Source organism: Muscardinus avellanarius, assembly GCF_963383645.1.
Source record: "Muscardinus avellanarius genome assembly, chromosome: 1".
Taxonomy (NCBI): Eukaryota; Metazoa; Chordata; class Mammalia; order Rodentia; family Gliridae; genus Muscardinus; species Muscardinus avellanarius.
Genome location: NC_137786.1, coordinates 146,869,745 through 146,888,931, shown reverse-complemented (window position 1 = coordinate 146,888,931; position 19,187 = coordinate 146,869,745). Strand labels below are relative to the sequence as shown.

At 34.2% G+C, this 19,187-nt stretch overlaps 1 protein-coding gene across 1 annotated transcript in view; it reads right to left on the bottom strand.

Annotated features, from left to right (window-relative positions):
* GUCY1A2 (guanylate cyclase 1 soluble subunit alpha 2) overlaps window positions 1-19,187 on the bottom strand; it is a gene marked incomplete at both ends in the record, with an annotated part of 320,738 nt that overhangs the window by 116,626 nt on the left and 184,925 nt on the right. Inside the window, one exon of the mRNA XM_080711024.1 lies at window positions 3,360-3,845. Within this exon, the coding sequence (XP_080567150.1) occupies window positions 3,360-3,845 (486 nt within the window). The remainder of the gene's footprint in view (window positions 1-3,359; window positions 3,846-19,187) is intronic.

The window sequence follows — 19,187 nt, the reverse complement described above, 5'->3', positions numbered from 1 at the left end:
GGCTTTATATTAACTTTTGTTAATTATATCTGTCTTCCTAATTACATGAGTAACTATGATCATCCATACTTCCAGTGCGTTATGTCACTCTTACTTAGTATCCATATGCCTAAACAATCCTGGTAGTCAATCACTAAAATGGTTTTCATTTTCTCAGTGTTTAAATTATGCACAGTAAAATCCAGAGCTGCGTACCACACCTACTATATGGAATGTTTGTTTATTTTATCAGAACCTTCTTATTATGTCCTAGCTTTGTGGAATTCTGCCACTACAATTATAACTCATCACTGATTCTCCAAAATTATAAACATTGGATAACGAGGTGATCAAGAGAAGTCAACCATTAGTTTGGAAACATGGGGTCTCTGTGTCACAGACAACTTTCAATGTCGCCTCTGAGCCATTTTCTCTAGTCTTTTTCTACTTTTTCTACCGTTTCCTTTCACATTTCTAATGGAAAACAAAAGTGACTGCATGTTTTTCTATGTGGCGTAACTATTCCATTCAAAATTCAACCCATATTTTGGGGTGGTACTGTGGATGGAACCCAGGGCTATTCTACCTCTGAGCTGCAGTCCCAGCCCTATTTTTTATTCTTTGTTCTGAAATGGGGTCTAAATAAGTTGCAGAAAGCCTAAGTAGCTGAGGCTGTCTGTGAACCCATGACCCTCTTCTTTCAGCCTTCCAAGTACTGAGATTACAAGCATGGCCCACCACAACCAGGCTACCCATATCTTAAATCTAGCAAAACTCTCATTTCGTAAAATCAGCAAAATTGGGTTCCTTAAAAAAAAAAACAACTGATAGTCTTTGGAATTTTTAATATTGTAGTAGTAATTTATAATTTTGCTAATAGTCTTGGCATAAAATAACAGTCAATGGGACAAAACAGTAAATAGTTAATGGTATAAAATAATACAGTGTAAATTTTCTAGAAAATAAACTGCAAAGATTACAATAATAAAAAGTAGATTTCTAATTTATATTCCTTCCAATTTATTTCTTGTAATATAGTTTATTTTATTTTATACAAAGAGATTATTCTACCTTTACATGTCTTTCCCTTTCTCTGGCCATTGAATCATTACTATGGCTTCAGCACACATTGGGTTCCCTGGTCTCGATTTCCCCGAACTCAACCTCTCTAAACCTGAATAAATAGTTCAACTTGTCCTATAGCCCTATCCCACATATATACATGTATTAGCATCAAAGACACAATACAATTACCTAGCCATGAGTTTCATTCATTTATAATTTGTTATTTAAATTATCTCCTCTCTCTCCTCTCTCTCTCTCTCTCTCCTCTCTCTCTCTCTCTCTCCTTCCCTCCCTCCCTCCCTTCCTCTCTTTCTTAACTCTTCTTTCAGGATTAAATCCAGGGACATTCTAACTCTAAGTTATACCCCAACCCTTTTTATTTTTTATTTTGTAATGAGTCTCGCTAAGTTGCTAAGGGTCTTACCAAATTGCAGAGGCTGGCCCTTGAACCTGTCATCCTCCTGTCGCAGCCACCCAAATACTAGGATTACATACATTTGTCACCATGCCTGGCTTATTATATAAACTTCATAAATAAGTTTAGTTTTAGAGAATTTGTAAACTAGAATTGTTTTTTGTTTCTGAAAACTACACAAAAGATGAAAAGTACAGTTGAGTATTAAAGAAAGAGAAGATCCATCTTGCAAAAACTTGCTCATAATTATTTATGACGGTATGTAACTGCCTGTAGTTCATAACAGAGAACAATGTGAAGCTCATACAGGCAATTTCCACAGGTTTTCTTTTTCTGCAAGCTACCCTAGCTTATCTCAGGGGAAGAAACACTTGATGTCTATGATATCTAAATATAGTTTTATATCTGGAAATTATTTTGGTGCCTTTGGAAGACACTGGTTTTTCTCAAAACCTGATCCTTTTCTTTAAACTAAGGATTCTTATTTTTTTTAAAAAAAATCAAATCTATTTAAATATGTATCATTCTCACTTAATTGTATAAACTTAGGGTAAAAATTGACTGTTTTAGCTGGAGGAAGTCAGCCCTGAAAATCAGTGAGGCCAAGGGGGAGACCTGTGGCTGCAGAGAATGGTGCAAAAATGCCCCAGACCTGGAGAAAGGAAAGTGCTGGGGAATCCAAGCTGATGTCCTCTTCCATCTTGAAATGACAGGGTGTAACAAACATACACACTGCCCTGTCTCTTTGGCTTGGAACCAGAGATGTGGCTACCTCACTATAAATTACATAGTAGTAAATTACAAAGGAGTTAGAGATGATTTATAAGAATTCTACTTGTGTATAACAAATCCCTCATACATTCTCTATATGAACTATTTATCACTCAAGAGATACTCAATATTGACTACTGTATATTCTAGATAATGGAATTAGGTAATTCCTTTCTCAGAGGAGATATACAGTATGAACAAACCCTCTGGGCCATATGATTAAACTTACAAAGTGAAATAGGTTCTTTCTAAATCTGCTTATGTGAAAATTATACTAAAATAAGAAACAGCTTGTCTATTTGGATTAGTAACAATTAAAATTATAACCTGCAGTTCACTACCATTTATTGACATTGAAGGTAATTGCTACTTGTTATGTGTAAAACCACACACTCTGACATTGTTTAATCCATGCAAAATTCCATGTAAAGTTGAAGAGTTACTTAGTAAATAGATATTGAGCTAACTTACTCAAGACATTAGTATTACTTTAATGAGAAATGAATATGAAGTTTGCCAAATCAGAGTGATAAGTGGTAATTGATACCCATTTTGAAAGTTTTTTCATTATATAGCTTGAAAAATTAGGTTGTTTCCAATAAAAATCATTGGTCACTTGAGCAGTAGCTATAATATTTGCATGTATTCTTTTAGAATTAAGAGTCTCACTTAACTGTGAATGCCACACAAAATTGTAATTAACAATGGTTTAACTGATAAAGCAATGCATGTTTAAAATGTTTCCTATTTTTGCAACAATCAACATAAAATTGTTAGTTTATTTTGAAATCTCATTTTCTAAGCAAGAATAATTATGTGGTTAATTTTCTTAGAATTATGTTTGATTTTTAATAATAATGGATATAGAGAACTAGCTATACAGAATTTTTTTTCTTATTTAGCAATAATATAATTCAGTTTCTTATGTCAGTTCCGGTTATGTACTATAACTGGATTCACAATGAAAGGTTACTTTACAAGCAGAAAATTTTGTATTCTGTATAGATAGTTCTAAATTGAAGAAATAGAGATTATTTGCCATCAGGTTCAACTAAAAAATGTATTTTTGCAACTTCAGATGACAGTCAATATTGAACATACTCATATGTAAATAATTAAACTCCATTACCTTGTAAATATCCAAAAATCCACACTGGTGGTCAAATCTGGTGTACAGTTCGTTCAGCATGCTGATCACTTGCATGGGTGTACACTGGGCACATATGGCTGTGAAGCCGACGATGTCTGAGAAGAGCATGGTCACATCATCGAACTTCCTGGCTTGCACCTGCTGCCCTTGCCACAACTGCTGGGCTACATCGCCAGGGAAAATAGAGTAGAGGAGATCCACCGTCTTCTTTTTCTCTTCTTCTAGGGCCTGGTGAGTTCTTTCTAAAGTTGCCTTTAATTTATCCATTCTCTTCTTCAAGCCATCTTGGGCCTTTGCCTGCTCGCCAACCAAAATGACATCTCGGGTGGCATCATGGATAGGGATGTCTGAGAGATGCAGCCCTCGGCCCATGAGTTCATCCAACTTGTCCACACACGGAGAGCCCAGAAATAAAATGGAATTTGATTCTGGGACGTGGATCATTTGCCCCTTCACTTCCATCACCTGTGAAATGAACATGGAATGTTGTTTAATACTCTGACCAAGAAAATATATTAGCTGATGAAAGGTGAAACAAGAAATGTTTATTAATCATACTGACTTAATGTATTCATACAAATAAATGTGTGTGGATGTGTGCATGTGTTTTACTGGGGAATGAACCCAGAGAATTCTATCTCTGAGCTACAGCCCCAGCTCAATTTTATTATTTTATTTTAACACAGGAATGCATAAAATGTGGAGGGCCTCACTAAGTTGCAGATGTGGCTGCCAACCTGCAGTCCTATTTGAGCGTCCCAAGTACTGGGATGGCAGGTATGCACTACCATACTCGGCTCCAGTACAAAAAAAAAATTGAATCTGATTTATAGATTTGTAAACTTCATTATTTAAATTGTTCTGAATAGGAACAATTATTTTGTATTTTTCTCAGTCTCTTTCTAAAGGTGGGTGGTGAGGTATGGCCTGAAGAGAAACTCACCAAGACCAGTGTGCATGTTTGTTTCTATGGTTTTGAACCTCACTGTGATGTAAAATTTCAGTGTACCAATAAAAGTATTTTTAAAAGAACAAAACTTTAGAAAAAAGATAATTAATGCAATGAAAAATGAGGTCAATAAAAACATTAAAAGGAAATTTACTTTTTACTCCAATAAAATTACTCCCAGATATATTATAAAACTAGCTTATGAACCAATTAAAAATAGTCAGCATGCTTAATAATAGAATTAGTATCAATCTGTATGTCAACATATCTGTATTTATCCGACATTCAAATAACAATTATTTTAAAAATTAAATCCAGAAACTTAAATGAATCAAACTAATTATTTGGTTTATTTAAACTCAACTAGTTATATTCTCTATAAGAAGAAAAAAAACAGTTAATGTACTGACTAGAGTAGTAGGACACAGTTCACTACTTTTAAAAATAACTTAGAGCTATATACACATATTTTCATTACATTTAACCTCACTATGATTTATAATTGCATTGTACTCATAAAATAATAAAATAATAAATAATTTAAACCAGATATGAATAAGATGGTATTGCCAGAACATATCACTCAACTAACACATGCATAAAGCTAAAAATAAATGCTCTAAATTAGGAGGATACTAAAGAAATTCTGTTAATAGCACAAAGATGATAAAGATTACTAATTTAAACCAATTCTCCTTTCTGTGGTATTTCACTGGGGTATCTGGGAATAGATATGCAGTGGGAAATTTAGTGAACACAGGATTATGCTATCTTAGCTTGGTAACCTAATGAGCAACTTCAGAGAGGAAGAAAACCAAAGAGAACGTAGACAAGGATATGGCTACCCAAATAGTTGTTTGGGTTAAATTATTTCAGCACACATGGAGTGAAAGCAGGTCATAATTATCTGAAAAAATACAAACTAAGAGTTGAACAACTGGGATAAGACTAGACATTAATTTTATCTATGTCACTTTTCAGTGCCACATGAAATGTACTCAGTGTATTTATTTCCCTTTATTTTTAAGGGCACAAAATAGACTAGTTGATGAGACTGGGGGCATAGAACAAATATGAGGAAAACTGTAGGAGTTTGTATTTACATGCCTACAAATACATTTGATTGTTCACCTTGCATGAGTCATAAAGATCTTATTTATATAAGAAAATAAATCAGAATTATTGTGTGATGTTCTTTTATGAAATATAATACTTTATCTTAAATGGAACTTGCATGGACGTTCACTATTTCATCCTTTTATTCATAATTATCTCAGTCACTCTTTCAAGTGTATATTGTTTGTATTTACTCCTGATACTCTGATAAGGATAGATAAAATGATTCCCCTTTTCAAAGACATCATAGTATGGTGGGGCACCAAATATTTATGGGCCATTAACTATACCTTTAACTTACACTAAAATAAGAATTCTAAAAAATAAAAATAAATATATATTCCAATGTTATAGAATGATAATGAAAGAGTAAGGAAGATACACAATTTACACCTTCATGGTATATTTTTCTGAAGATTTTTAACATTTAAGAGGAGGGTGAAAGCATTTTTAAGCATAATAGAGCTAATTCTATGTATTTCTTATTCACATTTATGTTTTTATTTTCTCTGCGATTCTAGTAGAGATTGCTACAATTCACCAGAAATGCCCCAAACTGAGTTTGGAAAGGGAACAATTTTGAGATTACCTTAGATGGGTTTATTCTTCATAAATAGTCTCTTTTTATATTTTTATTGGTGCATTGTAATACGCATCATAGTAAGGTTTGAATTCATACAAACAGACTTGCACAGAAGTCTTGGTGTGATTCCCTTCAGGTCCCACCCACTAGCCACCCCTCTCCATCCGTGACAGTGAGACTGGCAGTAATGCCTTCGGATATGCACACAGCATAACTGAAACGTCTCGCATCAGTTCTTCCCTTTTCCCGGCCCATTTCCATCCTCCTAATTCATTCTACTATTCTACTGCTCACTTTTCTCAATTATCTAAAGTTACTTTTATTTCCTATCTCATCTCTACCTTCTACATAAGAGAAAAAACATTTGACCCTTGACATTTATTTATTTATTTATTTATTTATTTATTTATTTATTTATTTTGGTGGTACTGCGGTTTCTGGAAGCCCTTCTACCTCCGGGCTATACTCTCAGACCTATTTTTTAATATATATTTTATTTGGAAACAGGGTCTCTTAAGCCAGCGCGGCTGGCTTCCAACTTGCGTGATCCTCCTGTGTGCAACTCCCAAGCGACGGGATTACAAGTGTGCGCCACCACGCCCTGCAACCCTTGACATTTAAATGGTAATAATAATCTCTGGTGCTCATGAATTTAAATTTCTACCAAATCTCTATCTCTGTCTCTCTCTCCCCTCCCTCCCTCTCTACCAATCTCTCTCTCTCTCTCTCTCTCTCTCTCTCTCTCTCTCTCTCTCTCTCTCTCTCTCTCTCCCTCTCTCTCTCTCTCTCTTACTCTCTCCCCCCACCTTTCTTTCCTATTGTTTTTTTTCCCTTCTCTCCATTTACATTCTTATCCCTGCTATTCTTTGCTTTGGTTTTACACTTTTTCATCTCCCATCTTCTTTTGGGCTGTCTCCCTCTTTCTGTCTGCCTCTCACCTTGACCATTGTCCATCGTTCTCCCCATTGATTGCTCAGTTTTTCTTTCTATTCCTAGGTATAAACTTACATGTTTCCTATCAGAAGTACATTTTTTTCTTTTCTGACTTGTTTTTATCCTTCTTTAAATATAGAATCAATGTATGTATGTTTGCATTAGTAACATGTATTGCTTGCTATATGAAATAATTTTAAAGAGTCTTTCTTTAATTTACAAAGAATCTAAGTTTCATAGTTTTATCCCTTTTAAAAAATATAAAAATAAGCCTGGCGTGGTGGCACACACTTGTGATTCCCGCACTTGGGAGGCGGAGACAGGAGGATCGCACAGGTTGGAAGTCAGCTTTGCTGGCTTAAGAGACCCTGCTTCCAAATAAAAAGTACAAAATAGGTCTGGGTGTGTAGCCCAGAGACAGAAGGGTTTCCAGGAACCCCAGTACCACACACAATATATATAATGTTCCTACTTTCTTTGAGGCCATTAATTGATGTTTTTGAAATCTCTGAATGAAAGAACCCTGGAAGAAAAATGAGTTTACCACTTATACTACCAAAAAAAAAAAAAAAAAAAACCCTAAGGAAATAGAAGTCTAAACAAAACAAGTAGAGAGCATCCTTTCAAAATTTTTTCTTTACTAGTGATTATTATTTCTCATTTAATTTAGTGGGAAAATTCAACTGGAGCATCTACATCTCTGTCAGCATACATTATGGCATTTCTACTTTAATTGGAATAATATAAATTATCCCTGAACTATATTTTTCACTATAAGTTCTGAAATATACCAAGATTTGCATCTCTTAATTTAGCAATATTTAAAAATATTATAGCAAATAAATATAGAGAGGAAACAGAATTGTGAATAGCTTAAGACAGAACCCTATCTAAGGTTTTATTGCATCCTAAGTTATATTAAAGATTAAATGATATAGCACAAAAATAAGAAAATTAAGTTTTTATAAAGTCTATCAGATTTCAAAAATTGGCAAACATGATAATAAAGAAGAATATTTGATTCTGGATTATAGTAAAGGGTTAAAAAGCCATACAGTCACAAAAGCTTGGTTGTCAGGTTCTTTTAGACCGTTAAATTTCTGTATTTCTGTATAGACATCTCTAAAAATATTTACCACTGTAATCAATAATTAGAACTAAAGTACATACAGGTAACAGCTATGTATAGTATATATTTTTTATGTTTTCACATATTTTATACATGAAATAATTCATACTCTCATGAAGTTTCAAGTCTTATAATCAGTTGACTTGGTATTACATAATGGTTTAGAAAGAATAATTTGAAAGATGTCAGATCTGGATAAAAATTTTAGCTTTCCTGACAGGTAAATGTGTAAACTGACCTATGTTCAGTTATTTGTCTTTTTAAAATCTTGCATTTCCTTATCTTCAAAGAAGAGAAGATAATGAAAATGATCCTGATGATTTTGATGCCCCTTGCTAACTCAGTACATCTATTGAGTCCTTAATATTTTCCAGATACTATATTAGTACTTAATATTTATATTTTGCTATTAAAATTTATATTGGCATTACTATATTCAACTTCAAGTGAAATTTAGAAAGATTAAGCGAGTTGCTAAGAATGTAAGAATGTACACCTAATAAACCAATAGAGTCAATGCTTAAACCCAAGTGGGGCTTAACTACATATGATGTGTATATGTGTGTGTGTTTGTTACTGGGGATTGAATCAAGAGTCATGGGCTGAAAATATCTTCCTTCATATAATGGTACCAAGATATTTGGCTTGGTGAGGCTTGTTCTGTTCCTTCAAAAAGCAACATCAAAGACTGGTGGGAGCAAAGAGCATGGTATAAACTAATAAGATAAAAATAGCATCATATAAATGCAGAAACCTATACTCCCATTTTAAGTACAACCCACAAAATAGGCCAAGACCTGCATGACAAACATAAACAGAGTAATTGCCTACTAAAATAGATAAACATTTTAATAGATCTAGAGTCTTATAACATAATAACCAAACTATTTAGAGCACAACGGGAATCAACCATCATCATAAGAACCAGGAAAATCGCAACTTGACTGAAAAATAAAAAGTCACTTGATGCCAGCAGCAAAGTGAGTCAAATGTTGGAATTATCTCTTATAAAAGAAGCATCATAACATATTTCAACAAGCAATTAAAAATTCTCTTGAAGTGATTTTTTAAAAAACAAAATATTTCAGTAAAGCAATAGAAGACACAAAAATAACCAAATGAAAGCTATAAAGCTTAAAATGTAGCAACAAAAACAGAAAGCTTGCTAAATTGGCTCAAAAATACATGGAGATGGCTTAGGAATATTCAATCTGAACAATAGAGAGAAAATAAACTGTAAAAAGCATAGTTTGCCAGGGGTGGTGGTGCACGCTTGTAATCCCCGCACTTGGGAGGCGGAGAAAAAAGGATTGCACAGGTTTGAAGCCAGCCATGCTGGTTTAAGAGACCCTGTTTCCAAATGAAAATATAAAATAGGTCTGGGAGTGTAGCCCAGAGGTAGAAGGGTTTCCAGGATTCCCAGTACCACCACCACCACCACCAAAAAAAAAAAAAAAAAAAAAAAAACATAGTTTCAGGAATCTGTAGAACAATACAAAAATGTCACATTCATATTCTGAAAGTCTCAGAGACGGAAAGGAGAGTAAAGTAAAAATCATATTGAAAGAAATAATGGATAAAAAGTCTAAGATTTGATAAAAGATATAAACCCACAAAAGAAATGAGCCATATACATTCCAAGTAGGCTAAATTCAAAGAAATAAACTTTAAGACTCATCATCAATAAACTTCAGAAAATTAAATATAAAGTCTTCAAAAGCAGCCAAGGAGATATGATACATTATATATAGCAAATGATAATTTGAATGACAGGTATTTTCTCACTTAGAAGTATGGAGAACTTAAGAAGATAGCACATGATTTTTTAAATATTGAAAGTCAAACAAAAACACTATTAGCTGTGAATTATCCATCCTGGGATACTATCCTAAGCATAAGAAGGAAATGAACCAAATAATAGTATGTGCATATGTGAATTTAGTTGTGCATATGAGGTCCACTATGGATTTCACTCTCATGCACAACTGCAATATACCAATAAAATCTATTTTTAAAAGAATATTAGAAAAGAAGGAAGATTTTGTGATAATATGGAGTTAGACTAGTGGGAAAATGGAAGGGAAAGGACTAAAGAAGGCTTGAGGAAGAAAATAGACCAAAAAATATTATTATGTCTACATATGAAGGTATTTCTGTCAACCTTCCTAGCATGTGCAAGGAGGGAGAAGAAGGAAGGGGATGGGGTTAGGAGAAAAACATACCAAGAGTTGTCATGGTCATATATGAGTATCTCAATTTGAATCTTCTGCAATGTATAATTGTACTGCAACAATAATTTTTTTAAAAGAATAAAAGATAAAACAGATTTGCAGATAAAGTTAAAAATCTTTGTTCTAGAGAATGACTTAAAAAGTTAAGTGCAAAGACAATGACAAGAGAAGGAATCTTACAGCATCAGCTAAGGAAAAAAGAACAGAGAAACTAGAATCCAAATGCCACATGATCTCAACTATATGTGGAACGTAAGAAATTCAAACTCATAGACACAGAATAGAATGGAGGTTATCAGAAGGGAGAGAATGGGTGGTCTAGAGAGATATTAATAAAAGTAGACAAAATTTCAGAGTCAGGAAAATTAATTAAATGAAAATAATGTAGAAGAGTTTTCATTTTACTTATTTATTTTTATCATTCACTTTGGTCCTTTGTGTTTTCTATCTTATAATTATTCAAAGACATAAGATGTTCTGAAACAAAATTTGTTTTTCCTTCTACAGCTATTGACTTGTTAAAATACCACCTTACTACCTATAACTTCTATTAATTCATTTATTCATCAGTTTTATAAATATTTACTTAATATCTACAACCTGCCTGCACTATTCTATGCAGAAACTAAATCAGAACATCTTTCTCTTTTAACTGGAGTAGTAGAAAAGAAGGTGGTAATATTTCTATGTATTCAAACTGAATGAAATTTGGCCTTTGTGAAAATGAGGTAAAATAAATTTCTTAATACCTTATCTTAACGCCTTATTGATGATATAAAACAAACCAAAATGAAACAAAAATATAATCCTTGAGGCTTTTTTCTTTATGACCTCTTTATTTTCCTGTTTGTATTTAGTTTCATTTCTGTTCTTTGAACCTCTGAAACTCATTAAAAATGGTTTTGAACCCCATTTTGATAGACAAGCCAGTATATCACAGAACCAAGATGATTTAAGATTTCATGATTAGATGCCACTTTTCTCTTAAAATCATAGCAGGGTTCATATAATACTTAAAGGAAATAAGTTTGTGCTTTACAGTTGAAGGAAGAATATCAATAAATGTTTTGATATTCTTTGTGCAAATTTTCCAGGTGTAAAATACTTATGTTTTGCTTTCATATCTTTCATTAATTTTTTATTTAACAAGTATTAAATTTCACACTATGTGGTAGATATTAAATTGATATGCAGTTTTTAATAACTTACCTACACATACTGCTTTATTCTCAAAGAGTGCAAATGATTTAATTTTCAACACAGTCATACAATCATCAAGTCACAGGCACTACAAGGCAGAGACCTGAATATCTTCCTTGTTTTACTAGCTGCATTCAGCTGGCACCTCTGGGATATTTTCATTACCACTGTCATTCATGCATCCCATGGGGGAATTTGGGTTCTATTTCTATATTTCTGCTTTATAAAACTACATTTCAATCAACTATAATAAAAATGCAGCAGTCCCAGGCATGCTAGCCCATGATTGTAAGCTCAAGCTGAAACAGGAAGGATCACACGTTCAAGGCCAGCCTCACCAACTTAGTGAGTCCTGTTTCAAAATAAAAAATAAAATAGAGCTGGGGGTGTATCTCAGAGGTAGATCCCTTGGCCCCTTCACAAAATACTTCATCACTATTAAATATTCTGCAAAGACAAGAAATTCTATATTCTCCTCAAGGAAATATACCAAAGTGATACTGCACAGAGCACCAGAGCACAATTACGTTAGGATGGATAAGGCCTCACAGTAATAGAGAACAATGTATTTATGTTAACATATTTGTTATTCTATCCCTCATTTCATTACTATAAGTCAGAGGCAGGATAAAAATCAGGGGTTGTTGCTTCTAATAAATTGTTTAGTAATAAGGTGTGTGTGTGTGTGTGTGTGTGTGTGTGTGTGTGTGTGTGTGTGTGTTACAGAGAATTAAACCCAGGGGTATTTACTTCTGAGCTACACCTCCAACCCCATTTTATTTTGAATCAGGGTATCACTAAGTTATAGAAGGCCTTACTAAGTTGCTGAGGCTGGCTGTGAGCCTGCAATCCTCCTGTCTCAGTCTCCCAAGTATTGGGATTATAGGTGTATGCCACCAAACCCGGATCATTTTCTTTTCAACAAAAAGATGTTTTGACACTTCTTTAAATGACCAAAGTAAAGGGCTGGGTTGTAGCTTAGTGGCAAGGCACTTGCCTGGCAAGTGCACCATTCTGGGTTCGATCCCTCATCCAAAAAGACAGGAAAAAAAAAAAAAAAAACCTCTTTAAATAGCCAAAATAAAAAACAAGAATTTGTGCTGAGAGCCAGGTTGGTAAAATTCATTTTTATATACTGAGAGTTCTAGATATTATATAAGCAGAATTTAAGAAATTATACTGCAAACAAAATTTTCTAATGAAATAATATGGTAATTGTTTAGTCTAGAGTATATTTGTACCATGGCTAAAGAAATGCAGAGTGTTTTGAACTCTAGTTTTCAATTTGAATTTTTTTAGAGAGGATATCTGTCCAATAGAAACTATTGTATGGTTAGTGGGACTAAGTAAATATGGTTTTTATGAGCATATTTAAAATAACCATTTTATTTAATGGACTAAATAAAATATGGTTAGTGGGACTAAAAAATTAAATTTTGAATTTCATTAAAGATAACCATATGTGGCCAGTGGGTAAATCTTGAACAGTGTAATTTCAAAGAAAATTTTGTGGATATAATATTCATTCCACTAATTTGGCCAAGAATTATTATTTATTTGTTTATAGGTAAGAAATGGGTTAATATTAGGATTACTCGTGTGTCTTTTGTTTTGTCTTAACAATATCCAGCACCAGGTTTTAAAAAATATTAAATGTAAGAACTTTACTCAGTACTAGAGAGAGACTTGAGTATAAAACAGTGTTGGTCTTTGCCTTCTTAGAGAAAGTATTTTAGCACATAAGGGAGATTTATTGGAAGGAAGAAGGAAAGAAGGAAGGAAGGAAGGAATGAAGGAAGGAAAGAAGGAAGGAAGGAGGGAGAGAGGGAAATAAAAAAGAGGGGATGAATAAAAAGAGCAGAGGGACACGCCTGCTGCAGAACTAGATTTGATAACACATTATTTTGAGGCATTGATGGTAATAGGAGAGGTTTCCGAAGGCACCTCCCTTGCACACACAGAAAACACCAAAAATAAATAAGCAAGAAAAGACCCTACTAATCAAAGAATGAGAATCTGATCAGGATTCCTGTGAGAGTGGAGAGAAGCCAGACTGCCTCAAAAAATACATGGAGAGAACACTATTTGAGGCTTCTGAGACTTGGAACACATGTAAGGTTAATTAGTCTAGGCAGTTTCCTAGGCTGCTTCTTCATCCTCACAAAAGACAAGAATCCTCTCCAGTCACTGGCATCTAGAACTTCTAGTTACAAACCTCAAGCAATAGATGAAGGCAAAGACATGATGAACAGAGTATTTAGATCTTCATGAACAATAGATACTCAGTTTGTCACAGGAAGAACATAAGCAGCTATATATTTACAAGTAAGCATATGATCATAAAGGCTCAACAACCAATGGAGGATATTGGGAATAAACTGGTAATTAAAAGCCTGAAATATATCATAAAAGTAATGACAACAGTATTTACTTCCAATAGCTGTAACAATATAAATACAAATCCCCTTAAATAACATGCCAAGGACAGTATCTGTTACAGATTAGCCTTCAGTAAAAGTTAGCTAACCTCAGGATGGATTCTGGAGCTTCCCTAAATCTGAATCAAAACCTCCTGTTGATTAATTTTTTCATTGTTTTATATATTTTATGGTATACATTTAGACTGTGCTTAGTGCCCTCTCATACCCCCGCCTGGTTCCCCTTCCCCCCAACAATGAGTGTTCAGGTTAACCATGCTATATTCGTACTTTTACACATATTCAGATGTAGCTCCTCCATTAATCAAACCCAGCCTTCTTCCTCTCCTATCCTTCCATTCGAGCTTTGCTAAGGTTTCTCCTCCATTATCTGGAGTCCCTCTGGTATCCCCACTACTCCCTAGTTTGGGCATATTACAGAAAACATATGTCCCTACTTTTTCTGTGCTTGGCTGATCTCACTTAACATAATGTTCTCTAGATCTTTCCAGCTTCTTGCGAATGGAATTATTTCGTTCTACTTTATAGCTGAATAGAATTCCATTGTGTGTATTTCCCATAATTTTGCAATCCATTCATCTGTTGATGGTTGTTGATCCATTGTAGAAAGATGGAACTAAATCCTTACCTCTCACCATGCACAGGAATCAATTGAAATGGATCAAAGACTTAGAAATTAGACAAGACCAGCACTAGATAACAGAGAGACAATCTCAGTTTCTGTCTAGATTGTACCCGAGAAAGCTAGTAGATCTGTGATATTTCCTTGAGTTGAAGAAATGAAATTGGAAATTGTTAACAAAGAAATTGGAAAATTTATAAATATATGGACATTAGGCACCATGTGACCTGCCAACCACCATCCTGGTTTAAATTTGCATCTCCCTGATAGCTAATAACATTGAGCATCTTTTAATGTGTTTACTGGACATAGAGTGACCATATGATTTATCAATTTCACTTCTAGGTATATATCCAAGAGAAATGAAAACTTATGTTCACACCAACAGGAAGATGCAAATTAATACTATGATGAGATGCCACTTCATATATATGAGTACAGCTACAATTTTTTTAAAAGTCAGACAATGATAAACAGAAATGGTTAACAAGTCATTTATAGAAACTTCTATTCAGACACTCTACCCAATTTAAAATTGGGTTGTGTTATTATTATTGACTCATAAGAATCCTATCCATGTTTCAAATACATGTGCCCTGTCAAACATAACAATTTGCAAACTGACTTTTTTTTCTAGGCATATACTCAAAAGAAATAAAAAACAATGTTTACACACACACACACACACACACACACACACACACACACACGAAATCATACCAGACTGTGAAGTTATTAGAGGAGGGCATAGGCTCAACACTCCAACATATAAGCATAGGCAGTAACTTTATCAACAAGGCTTCCAAAGTGCAGGGAATTAAAGCAATAATTAACAAGTGGGCTGGCAGCAAACTAAAAAGTTTCTTCTCCTAAAAGGGAACCACCAAGATCCTAAAGAGAAAGCTTACAGGTTGGGAGATTATCTTTACCAACCACCACTCTGATAGTGGGCTAATATCCAGAATATACAAGAGCTCAAAAGACTCTACACTAGCAAAACAAATAACCCAATCAAGAAATGGGCAGCTGAACTGAATAGATGCTTCACAAAAGAAGAGATACAAATGGCCCATAGATACATGAAAATATGTTCAACATCATTAGCCATCAGGGAGATGTAAATCAAAACTACACTGAGATTCCATCTAACCCCAGTCAGAGTGGCAAGCATAAAGAAATCAAATAACAACAAATGCTGGTAAGGATGTGGGGAAAGAGGAACTATTTTACACTGTTGGTGGGAGTGCAAACTAGTTCAGCCTATATGATTAATCGATTTTTTTACAAGATCCACATGTGATCCTGAATATTAGCTAGCCTTGAGGTACAGTGTCTCCAATATCCAACTGTCCTGTAGGTGTAAATGAGAAAATTAGGCTTGGAGAAGACTATGTGCAGGGGTCACAAGGCAAAGGAGCCACAAGCCTGACTTGACTCTAGACCTCATAGAATGCAAAGTTCACTTTCCATATGCCTTAAATAAAATCAAGAATTGACTCTGGAATTCAGTGGTGATACAGAGTTAGGATATAAAGACATCCATAGAATATCCTTTAATTGTATCGATCAAAGGTGAATCACATAAATATTACCACAAATGTTCCAGACCACATGGGTCAACAACTTTCTGAATTATTTTTCTCCATATTTGTAGAAACATTAGAAATCTAAACTAAATTTAAATAGTCTTGGTTATGTGGTTTACTGGTTTATCTACCAACACAAGGCAAGAAAGCATTTTTGAATGGCAATTTGAGGTTTAAAGAATAGAAATGAAACTGAATACAAACATGGAAAATAAGGCACAGAAAAATAAGATGTATTTTTGCTATTCAGTGAAAAATACTGCATTTTTTAAGAGAGATCATGCATTTATTTTGTTTTATAATTTGGAGATTTGAGTTTGCTAGGCATAAACTTAATGTTTTCCCAAGATCTGCTTCACAAAGAAAGCCTGTCTGTGACCCAGCAATAATCTCTTAATTATCCTTTGTATTTGTACAACATGCTAGAATTTTCAAACTGTTTCCACAGACACTGCTGCACTTTGTCTTCCCAAGATTAATGGAACATACAACAGAGATTATTGTGACTGAGAAAACTAAAATCAGAATTGGTAGAGATCGCACAGTTGATAAGTTAGGGAGCCCTGGTTGGGACCAGATCTGCTTGGCCCGGTGTGCTGACCATACAGAATGTGGAGGGATGAAAAGAATAAGACCTTTGAAACTAAAAATAATCTGAGTTTAAGGCTCAGTTCCACCACTTGCTGGCTAAGTAAACATGAACAGATTACAGGGCCTCGCAGGACCTTACCAGCCTCATTAGTGAAACTGGAATAATGAAAATTCTATAAGAATATTATTAGGCTGAAGTTTAAGTGAAGTGATACATATAAAATGCATACCCCAATATCTTTATATACATAGACTTTATGACTTCTATCAATTATTGTTATTATTAAACACTATGACCATGATAAAAAAACAACTATTCAGCTGACACAGAAGAGATACTACAAGAAGAAACCAGATAATGGAATGATATAGAAGAATTTATAATAATATCTTATTAAGCTATATTGAATAGTTAAATACTACATCTTTAACTTATTGTAGTATTTTCAGTAACAGTGAAAATCCAGAAACAAATACCTACAGATAGATTTTTGCCTAATTAAATCAATTAAAAAGACTTTTACAAACCAAACAAAATACCACATAAATTAAATATGATGATGAATGTCGTCCCTGAATTAGCAAAATGTCTCACACACATCATCATAATTTATTTTTCTAGACATTCCTGTGAACATGAAAAATGGGAGAAAAACTCCTTGACAGGATGATTCAGTTGAAGAAATGTCCCTTGGAAGATGACTATGACAGTGAAAAGCATATGAGTTATTGGGATGTGGTGAGGAAGTATTCCAAGATGGGTGAAGGAAAGATAAAAAAAAACAGAGGAAAAAGAGAACATAGTAAATATACTGCAATTTAGGGACCAGTTTGATTATAGCAGAGAGCAAAAGGGAATTAACCAAGGTAGTCAATCTAAGGCCACAGGACTGATTTATGACCACGGGAGTACGAGCCTAGCCCATGTGATGCTCCAGCTCTGTTTCTAATCTCTCCATGTTAACCATGGAGATGACTTGTCAATGATGGCAAAAATCACAAGAGAAAAAGAAATTGGATCCTAAAGACTCTCTAATATGAGGGCTACTCAGGGGCAATACTAAACCTCCCCCAGACCTATGATGTGAACAAGAAATAAATATTGACTGTATTGAAGGAGGGACTGAGACTTGAAGACTGTCACAATAGAAGCTAGCACTGCTTACCTTGACTAATAAACAAGATCTTGGTAAAAGATTGTGTTCCCCATCCACATCCCACACTTGAGATATATCTCTACTTGCACCTTCTCCATGCTAGGACCTTGGTAGAAATAATCCATCATGATTCTTTTCTAGTTGATCTTAATTAGATTCACTATCATTCTCATTAACACTGCAAATTTCAGGGTGTGTACCCTACATTAATTAAAGGCAGAGTCCTGCTTCAGAACCATGAATGGTTTTATGCCCAGCAAGCATTAATTATCATGAATTATAACTTCCTATTAATTTTACCCTTTGAAATTATATGACTTGTATAGCTTGCATTCTAGCCAGATAGTCAAAGTTTTTCTAGTATACTGTAAATTATTTAAATAATTTCTTAGATGTTAATAGTCCTAAGTAGTCTATAAATTAATAAATTATTTGAGGGAATATTGAAGAGATGGTCCCTCTAAAAATGAAAAAAAATCTCTGGAACAAACTATGCACTAGAGACTTTATTCCCTGTTGGTTTTACTTTGCCCTTTGGTTTAATTTTACAGTATCCTAGTCAAGTCTGAGCAGACCTCAGAATGGAGAATGCAAGAAGTTAAGTGATATGTCCAAGCTCAGTGGCACAGGGAGTACAGAGGTGGAACAAAAAGCACAAGTGTCCTCATCCTGAGCATGCCATTGGCTACGTCTTTCACTAACACCAAAAAATACTTTTAAAATGCCAATCACCAAGAATACAAACAATCATAAATTCTGGTGAGGATGTGGGGAAATAGGAACTCTAACACACTCTTCCTGGGATTACAAGTTAGTACAGCTGCTATGGAGATCAGCGTAGAGGTTCCTCAAAATACTTGGAATGGAACCACCATGTGACCCAGTTATACGACTCCTGGATATCTTTTCAAAGAAACTGAAGTCAGAATATTATAGTGATACATGCATATTCAGGTTTATAGCAGCACAATTTACAGTATCCAAATTAGTGTGCTAAAGCTCTATACCAAAACAACATAAATACAGTGGCTTAAACAATAGAAATTCATCGTCTCACATTCTAGACAATAAAAGCCCAAAATCAAAGTGTTGTTAGGGTCCTATTCACTCAGACCTCTCTTAGGTTCTATAGTTCCTTATTTTGTGGCAACATAAGTCTATCTTTACATGGTATTCTTCCAATGTATGTCTGTTTCTATGTCCATTTTTTTTTCTCTACAAGGAAACTAATCAAGTTGGATTAGGGTCCACCATAATGGCTTCATTGTAACT